Source organism: Canis lupus, chromosome 10 (genome assembly GCF_048164855.1).
Source record: "Canis lupus baileyi chromosome 10, mCanLup2.hap1, whole genome shotgun sequence".
NCBI classification, from domain to species: Eukaryota; Metazoa; Chordata; class Mammalia; order Carnivora; family Canidae; genus Canis; species Canis lupus.
The window spans coordinates 1264373-1288487 of NC_132847.1; the positions used below are offsets into that span (position 1 = coordinate 1264373).

General features: G+C 47.2%; 1 protein-coding gene and 5 non-coding genes across 19 annotated transcripts; 3 read left to right on the forward strand and 3 right to left on the reverse strand.

The window, feature by feature from the left end:
• The first annotated feature begins 2265 nt into the window (after window positions 1-2265).
• On the forward strand, window positions 2266-2337 carry TRNAA-UGC (transfer RNA alanine (anticodon UGC)). The gene has a single exon. It is a non-coding gene; the product is annotated as a tRNA-Ala (tRNA).
• Window positions 2338-2787: 450 nt separating this feature from the next.
• On the forward strand, window positions 2788-2860 carry TRNAK-CUU (transfer RNA lysine (anticodon CUU)). Its single transcript has one exon. It is a non-coding gene; the product is annotated as a tRNA-Lys (tRNA).
• A 6014-nt stretch (window positions 2861-8874) lies between these two features.
• TRNAV-AAC (transfer RNA valine (anticodon AAC)) lies at window positions 8875-8947 on the reverse strand. The gene has a single exon. It is a non-coding gene; the product is annotated as a tRNA-Val (tRNA).
• Window positions 8948-12085: 3138 nt separating this feature from the next.
• On the reverse strand, window positions 12086-12158 carry TRNAK-CUU (transfer RNA lysine (anticodon CUU)). The gene has a single exon. It is a non-coding gene; the product is annotated as a tRNA-Lys (tRNA).
• Window positions 12159-12547: 389 nt separating this feature from the next.
• On the reverse strand, window positions 12548-12620 carry TRNAV-CAC (transfer RNA valine (anticodon CAC)). The gene has a single exon. It is a non-coding gene; the product is annotated as a tRNA-Val (tRNA).
• Window positions 12568-23828, forward strand: TRIM41 (tripartite motif containing 41). Of its 14 annotated transcripts, none has more exons than XM_072840379.1 (9): window positions 12590-12869; window positions 13517-15275; window positions 18912-19007; window positions 20656-20919; window positions 21453-21475; window positions 21673-21800; window positions 22239-22420; window positions 22574-22664; window positions 22988-23126. In XM_072840379.1, exons 2-9 carry the CDS (start codon window positions 14466-14468, stop codon window positions 22993-22995), a joined length of 1602 nt encoding a protein of 533 aa, XP_072696480.1. In that variant the 5' UTR covers window positions 12590-12869; window positions 13517-14465; the 3' UTR covers window positions 22996-23126. The 14 variants fall into 14 exon arrangements, with proteins under 14 accessions (XP_072696482.1, XP_072696484.1, XP_072696485.1 ...); XM_072840380.1 differs by having other exon boundaries at window positions 12592-12869; window positions 22239-22414; XM_072840375.1 differs by lacking the exon at window positions 22574-22664 and having other exon boundaries at window positions 12599-12869; window positions 22988-23828.
• Window positions 23829-24115: the final 287 nt, after the last annotated feature.

Sequence of the window (24115 nt, forward strand, 5' to 3'; positions counted from 1 at the left end):
CGTGAACCCCGGCCGTGGTCTGCGGCTCCGCTGGTCTCCTGGCACCCTCCTCCGGCGCCCCCCTTGCGCAGCCCCTCCGCGACCCCCCTTGTCCACCCCCTGCCTGGATCAGTCAGACGTGGGAAACGGGCCCGGACAGGTGGGCGCACACACCCAGCTGGGCGCCACTCCCGGTTGCCGGGATGTCCAAGGGCCCAGCGCCCTGGCCACAGTGTCAGGTTCCCGCAGTACAGGTTTGTCCTGACCCGGGGCGAGCTAAATTTAGTGTCTGGAAGGTGGCTCTTGCCCCCACCCCCAATCCTGGCTTTGTAACCACGTCTGTGGCTACTTTTCCCACGGTGGTTCTCCCCTCCTTGTTTATTCAATTTTTGGCTTTGAACAAATAAAACATTTACAATACCTTTCCCTACTGTAATCTCCACCAAAATAACCCAGCCCTTTGCGGTCCCTCCAGAACTGCCAGGAATATTGGCTTCCACTTCTTTCCTCACTCCTGAGGTCACCCAGGGCAGGCTTTAGACACCACCCTCCTCAGAAACCAGTCTTGTCAAGGTCACCAGTGACCTCAGAGATCCTAACTCAAAGGCAAAGGCTCTTTCTCAGGCCTCACTTCATTTGCCCTTTCCTCCAATGCTTCCTCCTTGCTGCCACTTCCCTGGCACCTTCCAGGATGCCATAGGCCCTGGCTCTCCAACTGCATCCGTGGCCTCCTACCTTTTTCTTGGCCACTCTTGTGGTTTCTTCCTCCTCTTCCTCCACTTGCTCAGTCCTATACTACTGATCTCTTCCATTTTCTTGGCCTGAAAGACCCTATTCTTGCTGAGGCCACAATACACATCCCCACCCAGTGTCTCCTACTATGTCTGGCTTCCACATCCAAGTCCCAGCAGCATGTTCTGTGGACTATCACACACTCACCATAAACAACACCATACTTCAAATCTGCCCTCCACCTGTTCTTTCCAGAGCCTTCCCCACCCAACCCCAGTTAACAGCAACTCTATCCCTTCAGGTGTTCAGGCCATACCAGGGAGTCCTCTGTGACTCCCAAGAGGAACACATTGCACAGACTCCACCTTCAGTCCCCTCTGTGTCCTCACTCTCTCACACCCTTCCATGATCTGTGTACCACCTTCCATGATCTGATGATCACAACAGTTCTATCCCCTTCTGTCACACACTGCCCTACCCTGTCTTCTCCATCGAGCTGTGAGAACAGTCCTGTTGAAATGTTAAGTCAGAGCAAGGTTAGGTTCCCCTCTGCTCAGACCCTTCATTGGCTCCCACTGCTCAAAGTAAAAGTTGAAGTCTTTGTAATCCTCCTAAAGCCCTACCCATTCTTTGACCCCATCCCCTGCACCCAGACTCTACCTACATTTCCTGTCACTCTTCCTTGTTGATCCACTCCTCTCTTGCCACAGGGACCTCCTTGCTATTCCTGCAACATGCCAACAAGCTCCTACTTCAGGACCTTTGAACTGGCTTTTACTTGTACTTGCACTTCTCTTTTCCCATACTTGCTTGGCTTACTTCCCACCTCCTTCAAGTCCTGTTTCAAATGTCATCCTCTCAGCAGAACCTGCCCTAACCACATTGTTTAAAATTGCATCTTAACACATTGTCCTTCAACCTGGCTGTTTCATAACACTACCTCCTCTGGAATTTGAGATGTTAAGGGGATGACTGAGTTGGTTTTGTTACGGGTTGGACCCCTCAGACTTCTAAAGCGGTTCTTGTTACATAGTAAGAGACTGGTAAACTTTTCTTGGATTGAACTGATTTAAACGTTGTTCAAAATTCAGATATACAAAGAGTTTCACAGCGAAAAGTGTGCCCATCGTCTGCATTCCAGTCTCCTCCCCATCCCAAGAGAACAACTTTGCAATTCTGAATTATTTTATACAGATATTGTATAGTTTGGTGCACTCTCCTTTTTCTTGTTTAACAAACGGTAGCAGCCTGCACAGTCTTCCTTACTTTCCTTCTTCCGCTGAGTTCATTTTGGGCATCGTGCCTGATGATTTCTCCTACACTTTCCACTGCTGCCTTCAGATGTTTATTCCAGCTCGATGTCCCCGCGAGTGTCCCTCAGTGGAAATCCGCTCGCCTGCAGTCAGTAGAGAACCCAAACACGGCTCCTGGCGTTGCGGGACAGGCTTTGCCAGACCGGCTTTGCAGTAGCTGGATTGTCTTGCCAGGATAGCTGCACGCTCTCTATGCTAATAAACAGCCAAGGGAACATACTGGGAAACTTTCTAGTAACGTGGGGATGTAGCTCAGTGGTAGAGCGCATGCTTTGCATGTATGAGGCCCCGGGTTCGATCCCCGGCATCTCCAGCGCCGGTGTGCGTTGCTTTTACTTTCCTCTTACTAAGTATTTAAACGCTAAATGTTTGCAGAGCCCGGAAATCCCGTATCTTTGAGTTTTCCCAGATCGGAAGGGGAGGCGGCGGGACCCGCCCACTACAATCCCCAGACCCTACATCTAAACTCCTGATGAAAGTTTCACGAAGTGATCCTGCTAGTGGCGTTAGGTGGCTCTTGTTTTCCTTTCCTCGCGTCCTGCGCTTTCCGGGAATGGAAAAATGTTAGGTCGATGTTTAGAGCAGAGCAAGCACTAAACAGACCTAGGTGGGAGGGGCGGTCAGGTAGGACCTGCGAAGTTTGAATTTCCGGGCTGTTTAGCGGCCGGGTCTACGTTGCAAATGAATCTACCTTTAAATCTGAAGCTACACGTAGCCTGAATCCTACCTTAAAGTATGAATTGTTGAAGGAGGGATTCCAGGTGCCCGGCTAGCTCAGTCGGTAGAGCATGAGACTCTTAATCTCAGGGTCGTGGGTTCGAGCCCCACGTTGGGCGCGAGGCTTGTTTTTCTTCAATAACAACTGGTTCAGTACTTGACTCACTCTGGGATTTACAAATAAAAAGATCCCATTCTGGAGTTTCATTGTGTGTGGTATTCAGTTGGGTATTTTTTTGTGGCTTTACATTTGTTCATCAATTAATTTATGAATTACTGCTAACAAAATGAATTTTATCTAGGTATATGTAAATTTTTAGTTTTAAAAATTGTTAAAATATGTGCAATACAATATACTATTTCAATAATTTTTACATGTACAGTTCTGTAGCTTTTCACACATTCACACAGTTGTGCAACCATCACCACCATCCATCTCAGAACTATTTCATCTTCCCCTACTGCAATTCTACCCAAGAAATTTCTAACTCCCCATTCTGTCCTTCCTCCAGCCCCTGGCAACCACCATTCTACTATCTTTATGACTAGTCTCCATTATATATATATATATATAATATATTATATATACATATAAATATTACAATAAATATTATGATATTAATTATAATATATTATTATAATATATAATTAATATATGTTAATTATAATAAATATTACAGTCCTTTTATATATATATACTGTACTTTCTTTTTAATAGTTCATCTGTCTATAACCACTTGGTTGGGTTCCTTCCACCTTTTGGCTATTGTGAATAATGTGACATTAGCATGGATGTGCAAGTATCTGTTCGAGTTCCTGCTTTCAATTCTGTTGAGAATATATACCTAGAAGTGGAATTGCAGAACATAATATTTATTTTTTTCTTATTTTTCTTTCTAATTTTAATTCCAGCGTAACAAGTATTTCTATGTCTAATTTTTTGAAGAACCACCATACCATTTTCCATAGTTTCACAAAATGAGCTTTTAAAACATCTTTTGAATAGGTTATACACTGTACTGTTCAAAAATTGAACCATATATAAAAATATTCAGTGAAAACCATCTGTCACCTTCCCTCCTTAGGTAACAACTTTTGTACCTGCATACATATTCTTGCACAATTATATATATTTTTGATGCAAATATATTTCTATTTTCCTTTATTTTATACAAAAAGATAATTACAATTCTTTAATTTGAAGATCTTTCCATCTCAAGATGCAGGACATTTTCTAAATCTTCTTTTTTACAGCTGAATAATATTCCCCTATAGATAAATCATAGTTTATTTAATAGATCACCTACTGATGAATATTTATAGTGGTTCCAAACTCCTGTTATTATGATCAATTCTGCAGTTAAGAAGTATGTAGTGTTGTTATTTTGCACTTTCTCACTCATATCTGTGGAGCAAATTCCTAGAAGTGAGATTGCTGGGTCAAGGTGTATACGGAGTATAACTTTATAGAAACAGACAGATCACTGTTGACCTTACAGGCTGATTATTCCTTCCGACCAGCCATGAATCAGATTGCCTGTTTCTTCACTGCTTTGGTGGCAATGGGTCACTTCAACAAATCTAATATGACTCTATCCCCCTTAAAATTGCCATAGTCCCCTGCTGCCTGTGCCACAAGACAAGGTGATGCCCATTGCAGGGCCTATGGGGCACTGTCTGACAGGAAGAGGGACCCTCCTTTGGTCTCTCACAGGAGCTTACTTAGGAAGAATTCGACCAAATACAAGAAATTAAATTTGTATGTGATTTTCTCTTTGATCTTGGTGTCATATGGGGCATATATAAATTATTAAATCATGCATGTATGATAATAATTATATATAACTTACATATAAATTTATTAATCAACCATGCACTTGAATATTTTCATTTAAAACATCACTTTAGGGATGCTTGGGTGGCTCAGTGGTTGAGCATCTGCCTTTGGCCCAGGGCATGATCCTGGGATCCGGAATCAAGTCCCACATTGGGCTTCTTGCAGGGAGCCTACTTCTCCTTCTATGACTCTGCCTCTCTCTCTGTGTCTCTCAAGAGTAAATAAATAGAATCTTTAAAAAAATAAAACCTCAGTTGAAACAGAAAATTATCTCCAGGTTTAAGATATTTGTGGCTATTTTGTAACTAGTCTAAAAATACTCCACTTTCAGCTCTTTCTTTAACAGTTGGTGGTTTCCCTTTACTAGACTTGAAAAAGTCATTCTCTAAGGGTCTATGTAACATCAGGTGAAATGGCTCAACCACCATCAAATGCTACCTGGTTATTTCATTGCTGTTTATTTTAGATCACATTTGTTTAAGGATACAAAGGCCCCTCAATTAAAGGCTGGTGTCCGTTACGTGCTGGTGTCCTGGGAAATGTAAATTTGGGGTAAGTAGAAAGATAAAATATTGACCAGAGCAACCTAATTCTGGAGGACTGTGTGCCAAAGGAAGAGTGGCCAAATAGATGACCGAGAATGACGTGCTCCTCCATTCTTTGTCAGGACCAACTGGATTAAAACCACTAGATATTTTGGGAAACCTTCTCCGCTACCATTTGAGATGTTTAATGTCTAAAGACAAGAGAGGCTTTTGAATATGGAAAAGAATACAAACTTGTTTTGTGATTAATATTCAATTTATTACAGTTGTAAAGGTGAAAGCCTAGTTTTTCTCAAGGTTTTGGGTTCAACTTACAAATACTGTTTTTCTTATAAAGTTAGTGATTTTTAGACTGGAACAATCACTAGTTCCTTTCACTACTTTCTTCATGAACTATGGTTATCAAAAGTTGTCACTCTGAACATCTAAGCCACTGGTGATATTTTCTCTTAGACATTCCAGGTGACAATTACAGACTTATCTGTCTGGACCTTCATTGACTGTGGAGGAGAGGGAGGCACTGATTAGGTCACAGCCGGAGTGCAGAGCCAGTACCTGAACCTTGGTTCCTGCTGTAGTCTCTCTGCTTTAAGCAGCAACTCAAGCAGTTAGAAACACCAGGTGTGTTTTTATTTGCAATCTTCTGAATGAATGTGTTCATTCATCTGTCCTTTAAAACTCCACATTGAGGTACTGCTGTATTTCTCATTACACTGTTATTGAGAGTCCTCTCAGACACAGATCCGGTGTCCTCCATAATTTTTTCTATACACTTGTAAACAAAAACAGCAACTGGTGGGGATGGAGTAATCAGAATGCAGAGCCAAGGAGGTATTGCTGTGGCTCCTTATCCCCCAAGTCCCTGCTCTTCCTTTCCTCCTTGAGCCCACCAAGCACCCTCGTACTTCAGAGTCTGAACCCTCTCCCAAAGGCTTTTCCCCAGGATCTTTGAAAGGCTGGCTTCTTCTGATCTTCCTGACTTAGTTCATTCTCTTCTTCTGATACATCTTAGCCCATCTGTCCTGTTTGCTTGCCACTCTACCAGAGCTCCCTCGTTAATTTTCTCATAGTCCTTGTTAAATAGTCCTTGTTACCCTCTGAGACAGAGCCAGTAGGGTGGGAAGTGATGGAGTTAGAGATAAAACTGGAATTGTGTAAGAGAGAAAATTGATGAAACTGGGAAATAGGTACTTGTTTTTTCATAATAACATTAGCTCAACTTTAAATTTACTAATAAAAAGCTTTTAAAAAAATAAAGCATAAGGGTATATATTACTTATGAGTGACAGATTTAAAAATTTGGTAGATAATTTTGTATGGAGTAATAATGTTGAGCCTGATTTGAAAAATGTAAAGATCTAGCAAAACTACAATTAAATAAACCCTTAGTGTTAACTCACATCCTTTAAACTATTACCCTAGGGTACTAGGAAGTGGGGGAGCCAGAGACCTTGGACTCCATGCACTGGCCTGGCACTTACATTGGCTTTTTTATTTACTCTTCACTCCAAAAAAAAAAAAAAGAAGAAGAAGAAGATCCCTGTACATTCTCCTTTGTCCTAAGGCAGAAGAAATACCTGCCAAGAAACAAAGATACTTTCAAATTGTCAGGACTCTAAAAAATAAATAAATAAATGAAATTTTAAAAAAATTGTCAGGACTATGCTGAAAAGATAAAAGGGCCAATGTGAAGGGGCACCCACTGACAAGCAGCTACAATTTAAGCATCAAAAAGAGAAGAAATAATACACTGACCTCTACCTCCAAAACCAGTAAACACATTATATGTTAATTAATTGTATATATATTTAAAATAAAAATTTTAAAAAGAGAATAATAGCAATACCTGAAACAAGATGAGGTCTGGAAAGCTTTAAAACCAGAATGACAAGTTAGCACTAAGTATAACCTAAAAGAAATATGACTCAAATCAGACAGCTGGGCTTTTTGCCCAGCCCAGCTGGTTTTTTGGTGTTAATTATATTGCTTTGGATTTGTTTACTGTCTCCACAAGGAGCAGGGATGAAAACTCTTAGGTTAGCTGAGGCACAAACCAAAATCCACCTGGCAAGATTGACTGACTGATAGTGCTGACCTCCCAGAGTTCTGGGGCCACCAAGAAAGTCAGTTTGTAAGGGGCGCAAGGGATACTCTAAGCAGTATGGAGCCTGGGGTGAGAGGCATGTACTGACTGAGTCACTTCAACTCAGTAAAACATGAAGAAAAGAAAAGAAAACACACACACACACACAAAATTGGGTCAGCAGGAGAGAGAGAATTTTCAGGTGAGGTCCAGAATTCACTCTTCACTCCTCTGGGTCTCTAAATTCCATGCTAATCCCTAGCCTTCTTGGTTGGGTGAGTTACATCTGTAAATTCTGGGAAAGTAAACAATAAACAAATGCGTATGAAAGACCAATGATACATGGAAATATTAATTTTTTTAGTACCTTATGCTATTTTTGGTTATGCTTTGTCTGCATTTAAGATGTGTGAAACTTTAAAGACAGTTTGATTTACAACGTTGATGTTTTCTTTGGCTTCCTGCTCTGATAGAAGTTGCTTGTCAAATGTTTAAGTGTGCCCCAGCAGGTGCGAACACCTGAGCCCTATTTTCCAGGCGTGAAAGCAAGCTGCACTACTGAGGTCCACAGATGTGCGTCTCTACCAACATCTATTAAACCCTGATTTGGGGGCCCCCCACCGAGCGTCCCTGGGCTGCTTCTCTGAAGCCTTCACTGCCTGTTCGCCTTGAACTCTAGACCCTACTTCCCAACTCACCTGCGGGATCCTACAGGCTCCAGACCAACCAGCTGCGCGGGAGAGTCCGGGAAGAGGCGGCTGGCCCACACACCTGGAGAGACTGAGGTCCCTGGGCCTGAGCCAGCCGCGGAGGAAGCACTGGGCACGGGGAGGAATGCCGGTAAGACTCTGGGTGGGTCTGCCTTAGAGGGAGCGCGGGAGCGACATAGGTGCCCCCGCGAGGAGCGGACGTGGCCCCCCTGGGGTGGATGGGAAGGCCCCAAATCAGGTTTCACCGGAGTGAAACCAGTCAGGGTACACACATTCAGACTCGCTCGCGATGGTGTCGGTGCTGTGGAGGTGGCCCCATCGGCGCTGGCAGTCCGCTGGCAGCACCGCAGCTGCGTTCCCGGCTGTGCCCACCCTCGGTGCCCTGCTTCTTTCCCTCTTTTCCATCCGTTATCTGCGACTTCTGTTTCCTCGCCTGTGATGTTTCTGCGCGTCAGCGGCATCGTCTGGAAGCTGGGAACGACCATATTATGCGCATCCCAGGACTGTTCGGTTCCGTCGAGGCAGACCCCTAACAGAGGCGGACACCACAGACACAATGCTTAGCAGTGCGGTCCCTGCATTACCACCGCTATCTCCCTGCGAATAGCTCGACATGACCCGACTTCGACCACGTATTTCCAGCTTATTCCTAGTTGCACTTTTTAATATTTCATATATGGATGCGTGGCATTCCTGCTTTTTGTTGCCTTTTAACCCTTCAGGATTGTTAGTTTTTTGAAGGAATGCTCTAAAGACATACACCACCTTCTTATATCACGGACCTAGAGAAGTGGGCTGTATTGGTCGAAATGAACTGCTAATCAATTGGAAAAGACAAGAGTACGTGGAAAACTATAAATAGTATTCATACATATATGTACATACATTCCAAAGGCAGATGGCTTAAGTAGACGAATTAACTCAATCAGATTAAATTAAAAGCAACAGTGCCCGCTGCTGTTTCCGCCCGGTTTCGAACCGGGGACCTTTCGCGTGTTAGGCGAACGTGATAACCACTACACTACGGAAACCGACGGGGGAGGCGCTCTTCCATGATCCTTGTAAGATGTGTAGTCATGGGCAGGGCCCGGGTTCCTGCGCTCGACCTGGGAGGCAGAGCCCTTGGAACCCTTTCACGTTGGCCTTCGGTAATAGTGTTGTCTAACTGCCGAGCCTAATCTCTTCATAGGTCGTGAAACCAGTCACATTCAGCAATCAAAACAAAACAGTGAAGGAAAACAACGGGCCTCCCAGCAAGGAAGGTAAATGTGGCTTTGGAGGTTTGAGACCAGATAATTCTCGACGTTTTATCTTTTAAACAGCTGGAGGGTTTAAATTTTCACCAATTTTGTGCTGGACTGATACTAAAGATCTAAAGGATTAAAGAAATGTTAAATACATTCAAAGAATACAAGATTTGAATATACTTTGTCAAAATGTAGATATAAAGAAGCCAAAAATAAAATTAGTTTTACCTATGCTTTCAAAATAACTGTGTTTCTTCTAAGTTATGTGAAATTATCTACTAAAAATAAAAAGGGAATGGAAATTTATATCAAATTTTAAGTCAATGTCATTTAAATAGAGGTGAAAAGTGAAATTTTGAAATGTAATCAAATCTTTTAAGTATCTTCTAAAAATAAAACTAATCAATTCTTGCACTGAATGTCCAGAATTGGGATGAGGCTTAATGCATGGTTATATGTAGACCTTTATATATACAGATGTAAAATTAGTATCTATGATTTAATATTGCAAAAAAAAAAAATTCTTTTCAGTGGCCTACGATGATTGATTCTGGAAGACCTGAGGAGGAGGTTGAGTACTGCTGATGAGGGATCCTTGATGTGATCTGCGACTTGTAAGCCCCTCTCCACCAGAACGCAGGGCGGGAGGTCCTCTTGTCCAAGTCTAGTTCTCTGATCGAGGTCACCAGGGGTCCACAGGTGGCCCAATCCATAGATTCCTTACTATCTTCCTTTATTAGACCATATACAGAATTTGACTGATCTGTCCCTCTTTTTTTGCACATCTTAACTCCCTTGGAGTGGATGGAAGCTTTGCTGCTGGCATTACTCCCATTCTAACTCTTCCTTCTTTCTATCCAAGGCTATCTCCCTGGAGAGTCACATTGAGACTGACGGCTTGACCCAACCTTTACCCCCTTCCCTACCTGTGGCTCCAACAATCACCACTGTCCCTGAGCTTCAGATCCATGTGTCTTGGACATGTCTTTTTAGACATCTCCCAACCTGTTCAAGATTGAACTCATTACTTCTCTCTCACTTTTCATCCCACTCCTCAGTTAGAAGGTGGAAGAGAGTCAGTAAAGTATTCTTTAGACTGAGAAGGCACGTTAAAAGGGGAAAAGGAAGCAAGACTCTCCATATTGCTCACACAGGGTTTTATTCAAGGTAACTTAGTGACAGGGAGTATGGGTGTGGACAGACCATCCAAGTGGTGCTGGGCCATTCTCCACAGCTATTCTGTGCCCAGTCCAGACCTTAATCCCTAGGTGTTATGCAATGAGGGGTTTGGTGGTGAGGCATAGGGTAGTTACCTAAAGTGGTGCCATGTGTGAGCCAAAGGATCTCTCCTAGTTACCTAAAGTGGTGCCAATTTAGGAAAGATCAGAACAAGTCTTCCTACATTCCATGTCACAGGCCTGGAACACCTATTGGGAGAGAGGTCATTTCTCCAGCTTGAAGAGGATGGAGGACCAAAGGGAGGGTCAGGTTTGTCCATACTCCTACACATCTTTTATCTGTTACTAAACCATCTAAACCAGAGACCCGGGAACCCCCTCTCTTGCCCAGTTATAAAACGTGCACCTAGCTCCTTCACCCACTTCTCCCATCCGGCTGCTGCCTCCCCACTGCAGTGCTAGCCACTTCCTGTCTAGACTGACTGTGTACCTCCAGTTCCTCTCTTTGATTCAGTCTCACTCCCATCATATGTCTTGCTCATTGTTCCTGAAGGAATCCTCCTGAAATATAAATCAGTCCTTCTCCCTCCACAGCCTCCATCACCAAGGAGGGATCCTACTAGCTTCCCTTGTGTTTGTTTCCTTGTGCTCCCTTGTGAATGTCTGAACTGATCAATGCTCGACTCCTTTGTGCTAAGTGCAGTGGATCACTTACCAGAGAGGATTCCAAACTGGGCCTGGCTGGAGGGGCAATTGTGGAAGATGAAAGAGAAGCAGGAATTGTAGCAAAAAGCTCCAGCAGGGATGACCCTAAGCTTGTTGGGAGATGGCAACAAGAAGCCTGTTCTCTTTGGCTTCCCCTTAATGAAATGCCACAGGATCTTTTAGGAATGTTTTCCATTTCCAGTGAAGGTGGTAAAACAAATAAATACCCTGAAACCACAATTTGCAAATGAAACCGTAATTTGCAAACGAATCCACAAGTATTTGTGCAAGAGAAAATGTCAAAGTTGAAACTCCTGGCACATAAGCTTATTTAGACCCATTAATTTTAAGATAAGATCATATAAGAGCCATAGTAGCAATAACTGTCCAGCGAGGCCTGAGTGAGCTTGGATGCTAGGACTGTACCAGCAAATCCGCCTATTTTATAAACTGTCCAATTCCTGTCCAGACTGCCCTTACAGTGTCATACTAGACTCTCCCTAATTCGCCTTCCACACACTTCTGAGACAAGGTGATTCAGTCCTTTGCTTAGCAAGTTGAATAAACCAGCTTTACATGACCAGTAGACTTATCCTGTGGTCTGCCATGTACAGGAGGGAGACTACATTCGGAAAACAGAAAACGGGCTGATTTTGCAGAACTAAAAAAGCAGTTCACATAAAGGAACGAATTTCTTTCTTTCTTTTTTTTTTTTTTTTAAATTGGAGTTCAATTTGCCAACATATAGCATAACACCCGGTGCTCATCCCATCAAGTGTCCCCCTCAGTGCCCGTCACCCAGTCACCCCCCACCCCCTGCCCGCCTCCCTTTCCACCACCCCTTGTTCGTTTCCCAGAGTTAGGAGTCTCTCATGTTCTGTCTCCGTTTCTGATATAAGGAACGAATTTAAATTGAAGTGATAGAAGAACTTCCTGACAAGACCAGTAAACTGAGGATGTTCATGTTGGGAGGGTCCAAAATAAGGGATATTTTTACATTCCCCTCAAAAATTCTTCCCTCGCCCACAAAACGGAACTGCGCCCAACGTGGGGCTCGAACCCACGACCCTGAGATTAAGAGTCTCATGCTCTACCGACTGAGCTAGCCGGGCACACAGCAACCCTAACCTATTCTGTCTTAGAAGACTGAAATCCATACGTAGGGATGAAGGAACACTGAAATATAATTGCGCGAACATGGGGCACCCGCTGTGTGTCTGAGTGTCCTGATGACCGGAGCTGGAGGATCGAAGCCCCACGACCCCGCACCAGGGGGGCAGGTGGCTCTGCAGGCTCCTACCGGCGAAGAACAACAGCTGAACTGAGCTGCGAAACCTGGATTTACACTGAACCTTTACGGAGAGCGCGCTGCTGAGCCGTCCTGCTGCGGTCCCCAAGAAAGGGAAACAGACACGCAACGTGCTGCCTCTGCGCGACTGCAGCCAGAGCGCTCTTCTTCGGGAGCAGAAGGGGCGGGGATGAGAAGACCTAGGCCAAAAGATGTTTCCGCCCGGTTTCGAACCGGGGACCTTTCGCGTGTGAGGCGAACGTGATAACCACTACACTACGGAAACCGACAGCGCAGCGTCAGGTGAGTACCGACTTGAAGCCGCGCAGGGCCAGGCCACGAGGAAAAGAAGCCGGAGTTCCCAGGGGCGGGCGCTCCCGGTGCTAGCGGCCATTCTTCTCTCGGCGTGGCCTGGCGTGGCCTCACGTGGCTGCTCCCCCACCCGGGCTGGCGGTGCCTGCGGTTCGGCCACCCTTCGAGGAAGCCGGCGTCCAGCGGGTCTCCCCGCGAGGCAGGAGAGCTCCTCCAGAGCAGGGTGAGTTCCGCGCCCGCAGCGCAGCCAACCCGCAGAGGCCGCACACCCCGGGAATTCTGTACCTGAATTACGTACCCGAGCTGCCCCTGCAGTTTTCCTTTTTTTTCATTAAAGATGGTTTTTTTAAGTCTCGGGGATTATTTCTCTTGCCCAAATAATCTCTTTGGCAGAGATGCTCTGCGTACCAAAGCGGAACCTTTGGTAATAGAGTTAGTTCTACAGGGATTCTCTCAAGTAAAACCAGTAAGACAAACCCAGTTTGAGCCCCTGCTCTGACCCGGACTCCATCAAGTCGGGCCTCCAGGCCGTTTGGGCGCGGAGCAAGCGTGGCGCGCAGCTCAGAAGGATCTGAATGAACCCACCATGTGCCAGGCAGCAAGCATACTGATCGCTCTGAAATTTTATTGACCCTCATTTCACAAAAGCCTCTGATAGGGTAACCCCTATTTTAATGAGTAAATACAGGGCCATGAGGTCATCCAATACAAACCATCTCCTCCCCTTTTTGCAGATGGTAGCATAGCTCACACTTTTCAGCATCCTGCTTTTCTCACCTCACAATACATCTTGGAGAGCATTCCCATTTTACAGCTACGAGTATTGCACTGGGTGGAGGCTCGGGTAATTTTACTATTCCTTTGCTGAAGGGCAGCTAGAGAGGTTCATCCAAAGGACACGACAGTGACCAGACGACAGCGCTAGAATGCGTATGGGAATGCCAGCCACAGTGAGGAGGACGGAGAAGGTCTCGGGTCTCGGGCCCCGGCCCCCGGCCCCCATCCGTCTCGGAGGAACTCCGAGTTGCCAAACAACAAAGTCCTCGGCCTAGAAGGGCCGGAAGTACTTGAGGGCGCTCAGCGGAGCCCGCCCCTCCGCTTCCGGCATCGGCTGTGGGGAGGCCCTGGTGCAGTCCTCCGTGTTCGGTTAGTAGGATGGCGCCAGGCCGACGCGGTCATAGTACCGAGGGCGGACGGCCGCTAAGCGCTCCCATCCTCCCCCAAAGTTTATCCCTAGTGGCGAGGGATGGGGGAGGCCGGTTCTTCCGGGTCGTCCGCGTTCCCTGCTCCTTCCTATTACAGAGATGTGGGCCTCCATCGTTCTAGCTCTCCTGCCCTGTTCCCGTGTGCCTGCTAGAGCGTCTCCTCGTCGTTTCCTGTCGCCCAGAGGCCCGGGAGGAAAGAAGGGGGCGTAGCGCTACCACGGAGGGACCTTGCGAGCTTGGGCGACGCTCAGACACCGGAAGTGTTGGCAGGGAGGCCGGAAGTGAGGGGGAGGAGCCAGGAAGTGAGGAGGGGCGGGGGCTTATGAGGAGGCCAAGGGAGCGTTGGGACAGATTTGCACTCAGGGCCACCTGAGGGACTTGGCTGTAGCGCTCCGCTCTGTCCCCTCCCCTCGCAGAGACACGGTTGTCGTCTAGGAGTAGGAAACTCTGTGTAGAAGGGTGGGTTGTCGGAGGACCTTCCTCTGTCTGCGCTAGAGACAAGGTGTGGAGAGGCGGGGTGGGGGTGGGGCCGGGTCGTCAGGGAGTCTGAGAGGGAAGACCCCCGCCCCCCCGCCCCCCCACCGCCCATCTACACTGGCTGACTGGACACTAAGATGGCTGCCGTTGCCATGGCACCCAACCCTGTGCAGACCCTTCAGGAGGAGGCGGTGTGCGCCATCTGCCTCGATTACTTCACGGACCCCGTGTCCATCGGCTGCGGGCACAACTTCTGCCGAGTGTGTGTAACCCAGCTGTGGGGAGGGGAGGATGAGGAAGACAGGGACGAGTTAGACCGGGAGGAGGATGAGGAGGACGGAGAGGAGGAGGAAGTGGAGGCAGTGGGGGCCGGTGGGGGGTGGGACACCCCCATGCGGGATGAAGACTATGAGGGCGACATGGAGGAGGAGGTCGAGGAGGAAGAGGAGGGTGTGTTTTGGACCAGTGGCATGGGCGGGTCCAACTGGGACAACATGGACTACGTGTGGGAGGAGGAGGACGAGGAGGAAGATTTGGACTACTACTTGGGGGACATGGAGGAGGACCTGAGAGGGGAGGATGAGGAGGACGAGGAGGAAGTACTGGAGGAGGACGAGGAAGAGGAGCTAGACCCCGTCACCCCACTGCCCCCGCCTCCAGCCCCTCGGAGGTGCTTCACCTGCCCCCAGTGCCGAAAGAGCTTTCCCAGGCGGAGCTTCCGCCCCAACCTGCAGCTGGCCAACATGGTCCAGGTGATTCGGCAGATGCACCCAACTCCTGGCCGAGGGAGCCGTGGGAGCGAGCAGGGCATTTGTCCAAAACACCAGGAAGCCCTGAAGCTCTTCTGCGAGGTGGATGAAGAGGCCATCTGTGTGGTGTGCCGAGAATCCAGGAGCCACAAACAGCACAGCGTGGTGCCATTGGAGGAGGTGGTGCAGGAGTACAAGGTGAGAGAAGTAGAAGATGGGAGTTAAGTGGGGGTGGAGAGGAAGTAAGAGGAGCTGGGAAAGGAAACCTGTCCCCTCCTGCCCCCAGAACCTCGTGCACTGATGAGCTTATTCTTCTTTTCTAAGCACTTATTGGCATCAAGGTGGGTTAGATTAAGAAGGATCCTGTACACGACGAAGCAGACCAGTGAAGAAGAGCAGGAAGATTGGTTTCCTCTAGAGAAATTGGGCAAAGCCCAGGTGATGTCACATCACTGGGCTGCATCTCTTGGGGAAAGCCACTGCCGTTTCACACTTCCGTTGTCCCTAAGTGTAGGCGTGCAGGTGGCAGGCCCCTCTGGCTTTACCACCAGTCTCATTTTCCTTTCCTTCAGCCTGTCCTTGACTCAGATGCCTGGAGATGGGAAGGACTTGGGGCCTCAAAGAACAGGAAAGGGCCTTAAGGAATGACTAGTGTCAGATTCAGGTGCTCTGCCACTTGCCTTTTAATGGATTTTTCATCTACCTCATGGTTTGGCTTGGTTCTCTTATCAAAGACTTTTGTTGGATCTGCATCAGCATAATGTACTGACTAGAACTTAACCTTTCCTGAGAATGCAGGAAAAAGGGAGAGGCTTCTTCTTCTTTTTTTTTTTTTTTTAACCATTTTATTTATTTATTCATGAGAGAGACAGAGACACAGGCAGAGGGAGAAGCAGGCTCCATGAAGAGAGCCCAATGTGGGACTTGATCCCGGGACCCCAGGAGGCAAGCGCCAAACGGCGGAGCCACCCAGGGATCCCCAAGGGAGAGGCTTCTAAGTCAGAAGACTGGGCTGGCTCTACACTTATTCACTCAGGCATCTTTAAAAGTCTTGGAACTTTAATATCTCAAGGATTAAAAGTTAATATTTACTGAACACTTGCTATGTACACCAGGCACTGTACCAAGCACTTTTCAGGAACTATCTCATTTAAAACTCAAAACAATCCTGTTAAGTTTGATGTGGTTTCTATCCCCATTTTATAGATTAGGAAGCAGATTTAAGTAATATACACAGGGCCACACAGATGGGCTTGGTTGTGACCCCTTCCCCTGCATCCCTGCACACTGTTAACAATGTCACCACCATTTAGATATCTGTTAGTTTGACTTTCCTGATATGTGATTCTAGTTTGGTTAATGCTTTGCACCCTACTTCTGGCCCTTACTCTTTTGGGATATGGGTCAAGATTTGCCTGTAAGACAGCACAGTTAGCACTACTTAGGGAAGGCTGGGACAGGTTTGCAACAGTGGGACCGGGAGGAAGAAGGGGTAGCTCCTATGTGGCCTGTGCAGAACTTTTTTGTTTTATGACCTGTATTTCCACACCTTCTCACACAGTAATGTCATTTAGGGAATCTTATCGTTACCTCCATTTTAGAGTAGAGAGTCTAGAGCTAGAGTACAGCTAAGACAGACTTACATCTTATGACAAGTAACTATTTCATCCACACAGTGATTGTCCCCATTACTAAGGGAGTTTTCAAAAGTACAGTGGGCCCTACCACTTGAGATTCTGAGTCAGAGACAGGGAGGATATCAGAGTATCTTTAAGGAAGTCCAGCCTAGCATGGGAATCACTGCATTGGTAATATCACCTGCTTTGTAGGCCCTGAGTTGTTTGGGGAGGTTGTGATCTCCTTTTGTCCATTTTTTTTTTTTTTTCATCTCCTTTTGGCTCTTAGTTAACTGTACCCATCAATGGGCAATTTGTTAATTGAATGTTGGTGTGGAGTATTCATGGGCATTCCACCACTTCTTCACCCTACTCCTACAGGACTCTTGTGAAGAGGTTTCTGAAACTGGATTTTAATTTGTGTTAGCCACATCTGTTGTATGCCAGCCCAGAAGAGCTCTGCAGTTTGAGGAGGCCACATAGATGCAAATAATCTATTAAGTGATCAGCAAATATAAATACATAAGTTTCATTATACAGAATTAATTTGACTGATTCCTTTTCTAACTTATGGGCTATTTTATAGGCAGGTAGTTTATTCCCTTCAAGTATGTACACTAACTAGCACTAGCTTAGAACACTGTTGTTTTGTAGAAATATTTCTTTATTGAATAGATAATAATACAAATGAGGTATAAATAAAGTTCCTAAAAAGTTGAGAGTCCTTGAAAATTTCTTTTAAATAGTACTCTATTGGATTTGAGCTCATTAATTTTTTTGTCAGTTATTTAGGAAAAAAAATTGAGAAATTTAAGCATCATACATTCTGAATAGAGTTGGAGAAAAGTAGAGAGTAATATTAAAAGGCAAAGGTTTTTGTAGTTTATGTTATTTTCACATTAGGGATTGATTATATTTTTAACATAATTTTTTCTACAACCACTTATCCTGTGTAACAGCAGCCTTTTGTACCCTGGGTCAGTAACCTCGTGGTTCAGGGGTCATTATAAGGTTGTCATGGGCAGCTTAGACAGAGGTAGAGAATACTAGGTAACATTTATTGATCCTTGCTACATGCCAGACACTGTGTGAAGCATACTGTCCATAAGCTAGATTCTGTTATTTCCAATTCCCATGTAAGATGAAAATTGGAAGTGTGGCTTTCCTTAGGTCACCTGGCTACAGTCCAGTTTAGATTGAAGTCTAGGCTTGAGCTCTCCTACCCTGTATTGCCCCTCAAGGAAAAGGAAAGAGAAAGGCAGAAGTAGTAGGAGACATAAAAAAGGAAAGAAAACAGGTTGAGCCCATCTCTGGTCTCTAACAGCCTTTTAAAGAAAAAGATTCTGTTACAAGTGATTAGAACAAGAGGTGAAGTGCATATTGGCTGTGAAGGTTAAAACCTTAGGAAGACAGGGGTTTGGGTTTCCATTTAGTAAGTAATTGGGAAAGAAAGCAGATGAACAGGCATAGAAATTAAGTGGGGTTCCTGGGGGCAGGGGGAACGTGTGTTGTGGGGAGTCATACTGGAAAATCATTACAGTGCCTAGGAAGTCTTATAAAGGCTGTATTCATGCTCCTTGGGATGACAAGAAGTTGGGGGCAGGGAGGATCTGGACCGTGGTCAGGTAGCTGGGTTTTAAAGGAAGAATGCCTTGGGCCAAGTGGAGAAAGGCAATCCCAGGCAGAGGGAACAGCATGAATAAAGATATGGAATTACACTTGGGAAAAGGCAGGTAGTTTTATGTGGTTAAAACCAAGAGTCTGTGTTAGAAAGGGTAAGTACAGGAGAAGAGGCTAGAGGCAGTGAGAACCAATGAAGGATCTTTAGCACAGGCACAAAATCACCAGAGAAGTATTTAGAGATGAAAGTCACGAGGAAGATTGCTTATGAGGGGGAGGGAACCATAGGTAGGAACGTTCATTTGGAAGGACTTTGTGTGGTGAGGGGCTCAAGCCAGGTCCACCCTGAGTATGGGATCCTACCTTTAGAGAACACACCTGGGGCTTCTGCACACAAGTGCAGGCAGAGTGTTGGACGCCTTCATTATCATCTAAAGAGAAGCAAGGAGAGGAAGGGAGTATGATGCTCATTTGATGCCCATGTTGGGGATCAGGGTTTGGGCCCCAGTGCACTGCAGGTGGGGAGTGGGGGAAGTGGGCTCTGAAAGCAGGTGCCATCCCCTCCCAGGCCTCTAATCTCCTTTTCCCATTCCCTCAGGCCAAACTGCAGGGGCATGTGGAACCACTGAGGAAGCACCTAGAGGCTGTGCAGAAGATGAAGGCCAAGGAGGAGAGGCGGGTGACAGAGCTGAAGGTGGGTGGATGTCATTGATGGGGCTGATTGGCTCTGTGGGCAGGGAAGTTGGGCTACCTACTCTCAAAAGCAGTGACTAGATTCCCTGAAACGGGCAGCCAAAGTCTAGGAGAGAAGTAGACACCTTCTCAGGATCCTGAAGAGAGAGGGGCTTTAGAAGTAGGGGGCGTGTTTGTTCCTAGGTTCCAAAATGCCTAATTTAGATCTGGTACAGAGAGGTTGGGGCCCTGGCCCAAGGTTGCAAAGCAGGCTTACCACCCAGACACCTCACTCTAGGCCTAGTGCCCACCACACCAGATAGCACAGAGGACAGAAATGGACAAGGAAAATCCACATAACAGCTGTTAACAGCTGTCAGAGAAGTCCCAGGTCCCAGAATAGATGGCAGAGCAGCCCTGAGCAGAAGAAGGGGGGCCAGGGTGTTTCATGGAGTATAGAAATTTGTGAATGTTAGCATTGCAGAGACCTAGTCTTTTCTGGTCCAGTGTTTCTCAGCTGTTTTTCATCATTGATTACTCCTCCCCAAGGATTATTTTTAGATATTTTTTCCCCAAACATCACCCCCACCCCCAACTTTGTACCTGTTTTTGTAAGGTCAGCAGGCACTGAGAATGGCCTGGCACTGAGCTTTGGAGACAAAGCCAGGATGTCCTTCTTAATCTGACCTCTTTCCTCATTACTCCCATGCCTACCACCCTGGCCAGTGCAGGGGAGGGAGTGGGGGAGGTAGGAGGGGGGTCTTGCCACTTCCTAGGTCTTGTGCTTATCTTTGTCACCTACATGTTAGGAATTCTGTTGCTGGCAACTGCCAGGCACTGAGTGGTGGCATCTGAGATTGGGAGTCAGGGAGTCTTCTTGCCTCTAGCCAGATGCTCAGATTGAGACTCCTGGGGTCCTGAATTACAGAGAGCTGTCAGGATCTGAGTGTCACTGAGGGTGAAACTGACTTCCTTCCCCTCTCTGGCCTGTCACTCTTTGTCCCAAGAATGTCATTAGCTGATGATATCTGGGTGGAATGTGTGCCCACTGTCTGGGATTGCCCAGTCCAGGCAGATGGGGTGTGAGTGGGCAGAAGTTTTCTCTCCTTACAAATAGAAGTACCTACAATGATACCCATGATTTTGCCTCTTGGCTCTTAAAGTATAAAATGTTAATTGGCCATTTACAAGAAAAGTTGCCAGACTCCTCATCTAGAAGGATTAGGTGACTTATTCTAAGTACCTACTCTGTGGTTGGCACTCTTCCAGGTCTGAGGACCCTGTGACAAATAGCGATAGAGCTTATGCAGTGGTGGAAAAGGATGCTAAATACAACATTTCAAATTAAGATTAATGCCATGATATGCAATGATATTTATGGGCATGGCCCTAATTTAGATATAGAGGGGCGGGAAGACTTCCCTCAGGGAATATTTTTAAGCTTAGACCTGACGAACAAATCAAGTTAATTAGCCAGTGTGGAGATAAGTTGGAAGCAGGAGTTGTTGAGTTTGAGACTAGTGTGCTGGGGGTGTGGGAGTGGTGCCTGGTAAGGCTGGGAGGTGGGGAAGGGTTTAGGGGCTACTTTCCATTTGGGATGTAGGGCTCCGATACCTTGGATTGAGGGGCAGCAGTTGCAAAATTGGAAGTTTATGTTTCTGTGTGTTGAGGTGGTATCCACCATCCCCTTTGCATCATCCCAGAGCCAGATGAAGTCAGAGTTGGCAGCTGTGGCCTCGGAGTTTGGACGGCTGACACGGTTTCTGGCTGAAGAACAGGCAGGGTTGGAGCGGCGCCTCCGGGAGATGCATGAAGCCCAGCTAGGGCGTGCAGGAGCAGCGGCCAGCCGCCTGGCGGAGCAGGCTGCCCAGCTGAGCCGCCTGCTGGCGGAGGCCCAGGAGCGGAGCCAGCAGGGGGGTCTACGGCTGCTCCAGGTGAGCAGTGCTCCCTTCCCTCTCTCCCCCTCCCACCAAACCCTGTAGTTACTCTGTCAGGCAGTGCTTACTAAACATCTGTCCAGAGCTGCCTTTCTTCTCATTGGGAGGAACCCACAATGACCAAAAGGTTTTTTTGAGGCTGGGGACAGAGTTAATGCCAAGTGTGTGGCAGGAGAAAAGAAAGAAGTTTCAATTGTAGATGAGGGTTTTAAAGGAGAGTTAAGGAAGAATTTTTGACAGATATCCTGAAAAAGATGACCAAGTCACTTTGTGAACATTGTTTTACTGGGGTTGAAAATTATGCTATTGGTTTTGGAGCAAGAGTTGCTGAATGAATGAATCAGCTGTGTTGAGGCATAGGGATGATTGAGATATATGCTTACTGAGGGCCTTAGGGTGCTTTTTCTTACTCCCTGTTCAAGTTCAGTCGTTTCTCTGGCTGGAATCAGATTGGGAGAAAGGAGCTGTCTCTGTGCAGCTGACTCTCTCTTTGTCTCTTTTTTCCCTCTCCCTCTTTTTGTTATTCCCAGGACATCAAGGAGACTTTCAATAGGTGTGTTGCCACCCTTTATCCTCTGTGACCCAGTGGCATCTGGTTCCCCATCCCTACTTCTGTTGGATATCCCGCTCCTTTCCTTCCCCAGGACCCGAGTTTCTGCCTCCTGGACCCTCCTCTCCTTCCCCTCAGCTTCTGCTCTTCCCTCTGGGAATATCATGGTCCCACCCCCTGCCCGGTCCCCCTTCCTCCAGGTGTGAAGAGGTACAGCTGCAGCCCCCAGAGGTCTGGTCCCCTGACCCGTGTCAACCCCATAGCCATGACTTCTTGACAGATGCCATCGTGAGGAAAATGAGCCGGATGTTCTGTCAGGCTGCCCGAGGTAGGGAGGTCACCTGTACGACCTTCCTTTGCCTTTCACTTCACACACCTGAGATTAGGTTCTGAGGGGGAAGTTGAATCCTGAGGGAAGCTTGGGGCTGAGGTGGAGCAGGGTACAGGCAGGCCATATGGGGCTTTAAGCCACGAGTAGCTTTTGTCCTAGTCCGGGTAGGTAGTGGTGGGGGAAGAGGAGGAGGGGTAGCAAGAAGAGCCAGGGCCAGAGGGAGGACCTGTCCACAGGAACTCAATTCTGGCCTCTTAGGATGGGGTGGGGTGAGGTCAGCTAGAAGGGGGAGAGAAAAAGTGAGGGGGAAGGCAGGAAGGAGGCAGGAAGGCAGAGGGGAGGACAACAGGAAAGGCCGAATCTTAAAAAGAGTTTATATTGATTGGGGAACAAGTTGTTCCAGCCTTGGCATATTTGTCCTCCCCCCTTCTCAAGTGGACCTGACGCTGGACCCTGACACGGCTCACCCAGCCCTGATGCTGTCCCCTGACCGCCGGGGGGTTCGTCTGGCAGAGCGGCGGCAGGAGGTTGCTGACCATTCCAAACGCTTCTCAGCCGACTGCTGTGTATTAGGGGCCCAAGGCTTCCGTTCTGGCCGGCACTACTGGGAGGTAGAGGTGGGCGGGCGGCGGGGTTGGGCGGTGGGCGCTGCCCGTGAATCGACCCATCATAAGGAGAAAGTGGGCTCTGGGGGGTCCTCTGTGGGCGGTGGGGATGCCAGCTCCTCGCGCCATCACCATCGCCGCCGCCGCCTCCACCTACCCCAACAGCCCCTGCTCCAGAGGGAAGTGTGGTGTGTGGGCACCAACGGCAAACGCTACCAGGCACAGAGCTCAACGGAGCAGACACTGCTGAGCCCAAGTGAGAAACCACGGCGCTTTGGTGTATACCTGGACTATGAGGCTGGGCGCCTGGGCTTCTACAATGCGGAGACTTTAGCCCATGTGCATACCTTCTCAGCTGCTTTCCTGGGCGAGCGTGTCTTCCCTTTCTTTCGGGTGCTCTCCAAGGGCACCCGTATCAAGCTCTGCCCTTGATTAGCCTGCCACCCGCAGGGGCCCCTCTGGTTAGCACTTGGGGGGCGGGTGGTGGTGGAGGGTGGCCCGTAAGTTTGGGGGCTCAAAGGCTCCTTCCAATGTTTGTTGCTTCCTGCTCCTTTGACCCAGGCCCGCTTCTCCCTCTAGGAGCCTAAAGAACCCTCCTGGCCTGCAGCTCGGCCTTCTCTCACCTGCAATGTCTGTCCAACAGGTCTGCATGGGTCCCTGATGAGAACAGCTGCTTGGTTTTCCTTCCCTCTGTCCACCCAGGGGTCTGAGTTTTGAGTAGGGGATGAAGGGAGATTTAACTCCATTACTTAACTTCCCTTTCCCTGCTCTTCAACCTTAGTGCCCAGGCTGGGGTACTTGGGCAAGATTCAGGTCTGCCCCTATTCCAATTCCGTTTTCTGATGCAAATTTTAGCTGAGGGATTTGGAAGCTTTTTTGGGGGAGGCAGGTTGGGCAAAAGGGTAGAGCTGGGTAATAAATGTCTACTCTAGGGGAAGTAGGAGGGATTCAAAACTCCTTCCATCCCCAAATTCTACCTCCATAGACTGGCCACATTTTAGCTTGAGATATAGATTGGTTGACATGATCGAAACTAGATACCATTGTATCACCCAATAAATTATTTTCTCCCCCTTCCTTTTTTCCAGCACTCAAACTAGGAATAAAGCTCACCCCACCCAACTCCTTTAGGTCTTTTTCACTGCCAGGCTCCTTTCCCCTTTGTTCAGTGGAGTTCCTTGTGTCAGTTTTCAGCCTCATGTCTTTAGTTCTCTCCATTTGGTGAGCCCTGACCAGGAGCCTGGGGACAGGGGTTTGGATCCCCAGAAGAGCCTTGGGTATAATATATTTTTCTAGTAACCCTTTGCCTTCTGTCACTTGTCAGCTTTTGTCCTCTACTTTGATGGCAGAGGTCAATTTATGTTCCTGGGGAAAAGGGAAGAGGGGTTGTGTTGTGGAAATAAAAAAGTTTATTTGCTTCTTTTGTGGAGTCCTTTCCTTTAGATGAGCAAAAAAGAATGAGAACAATTTCTTCCATAAGCCAGGCCTAATAAATGATGCATTTCAGTGATAACTGCCTTTTGCACTGGTCACATTTGGGAAGTCCTTTTTTTTTTTTTAAACCTAGTGCAATCTTATTTCCATATTGTGATAGTCACACACACACACCCCCTGAGTGACCCAGTTTTTTAATTGGCACCCTCCCTCTTCAGGATACAGTTGAAGATCATCTGCTGATCATTGCTGTTTTGTGTATATTAATGCTCT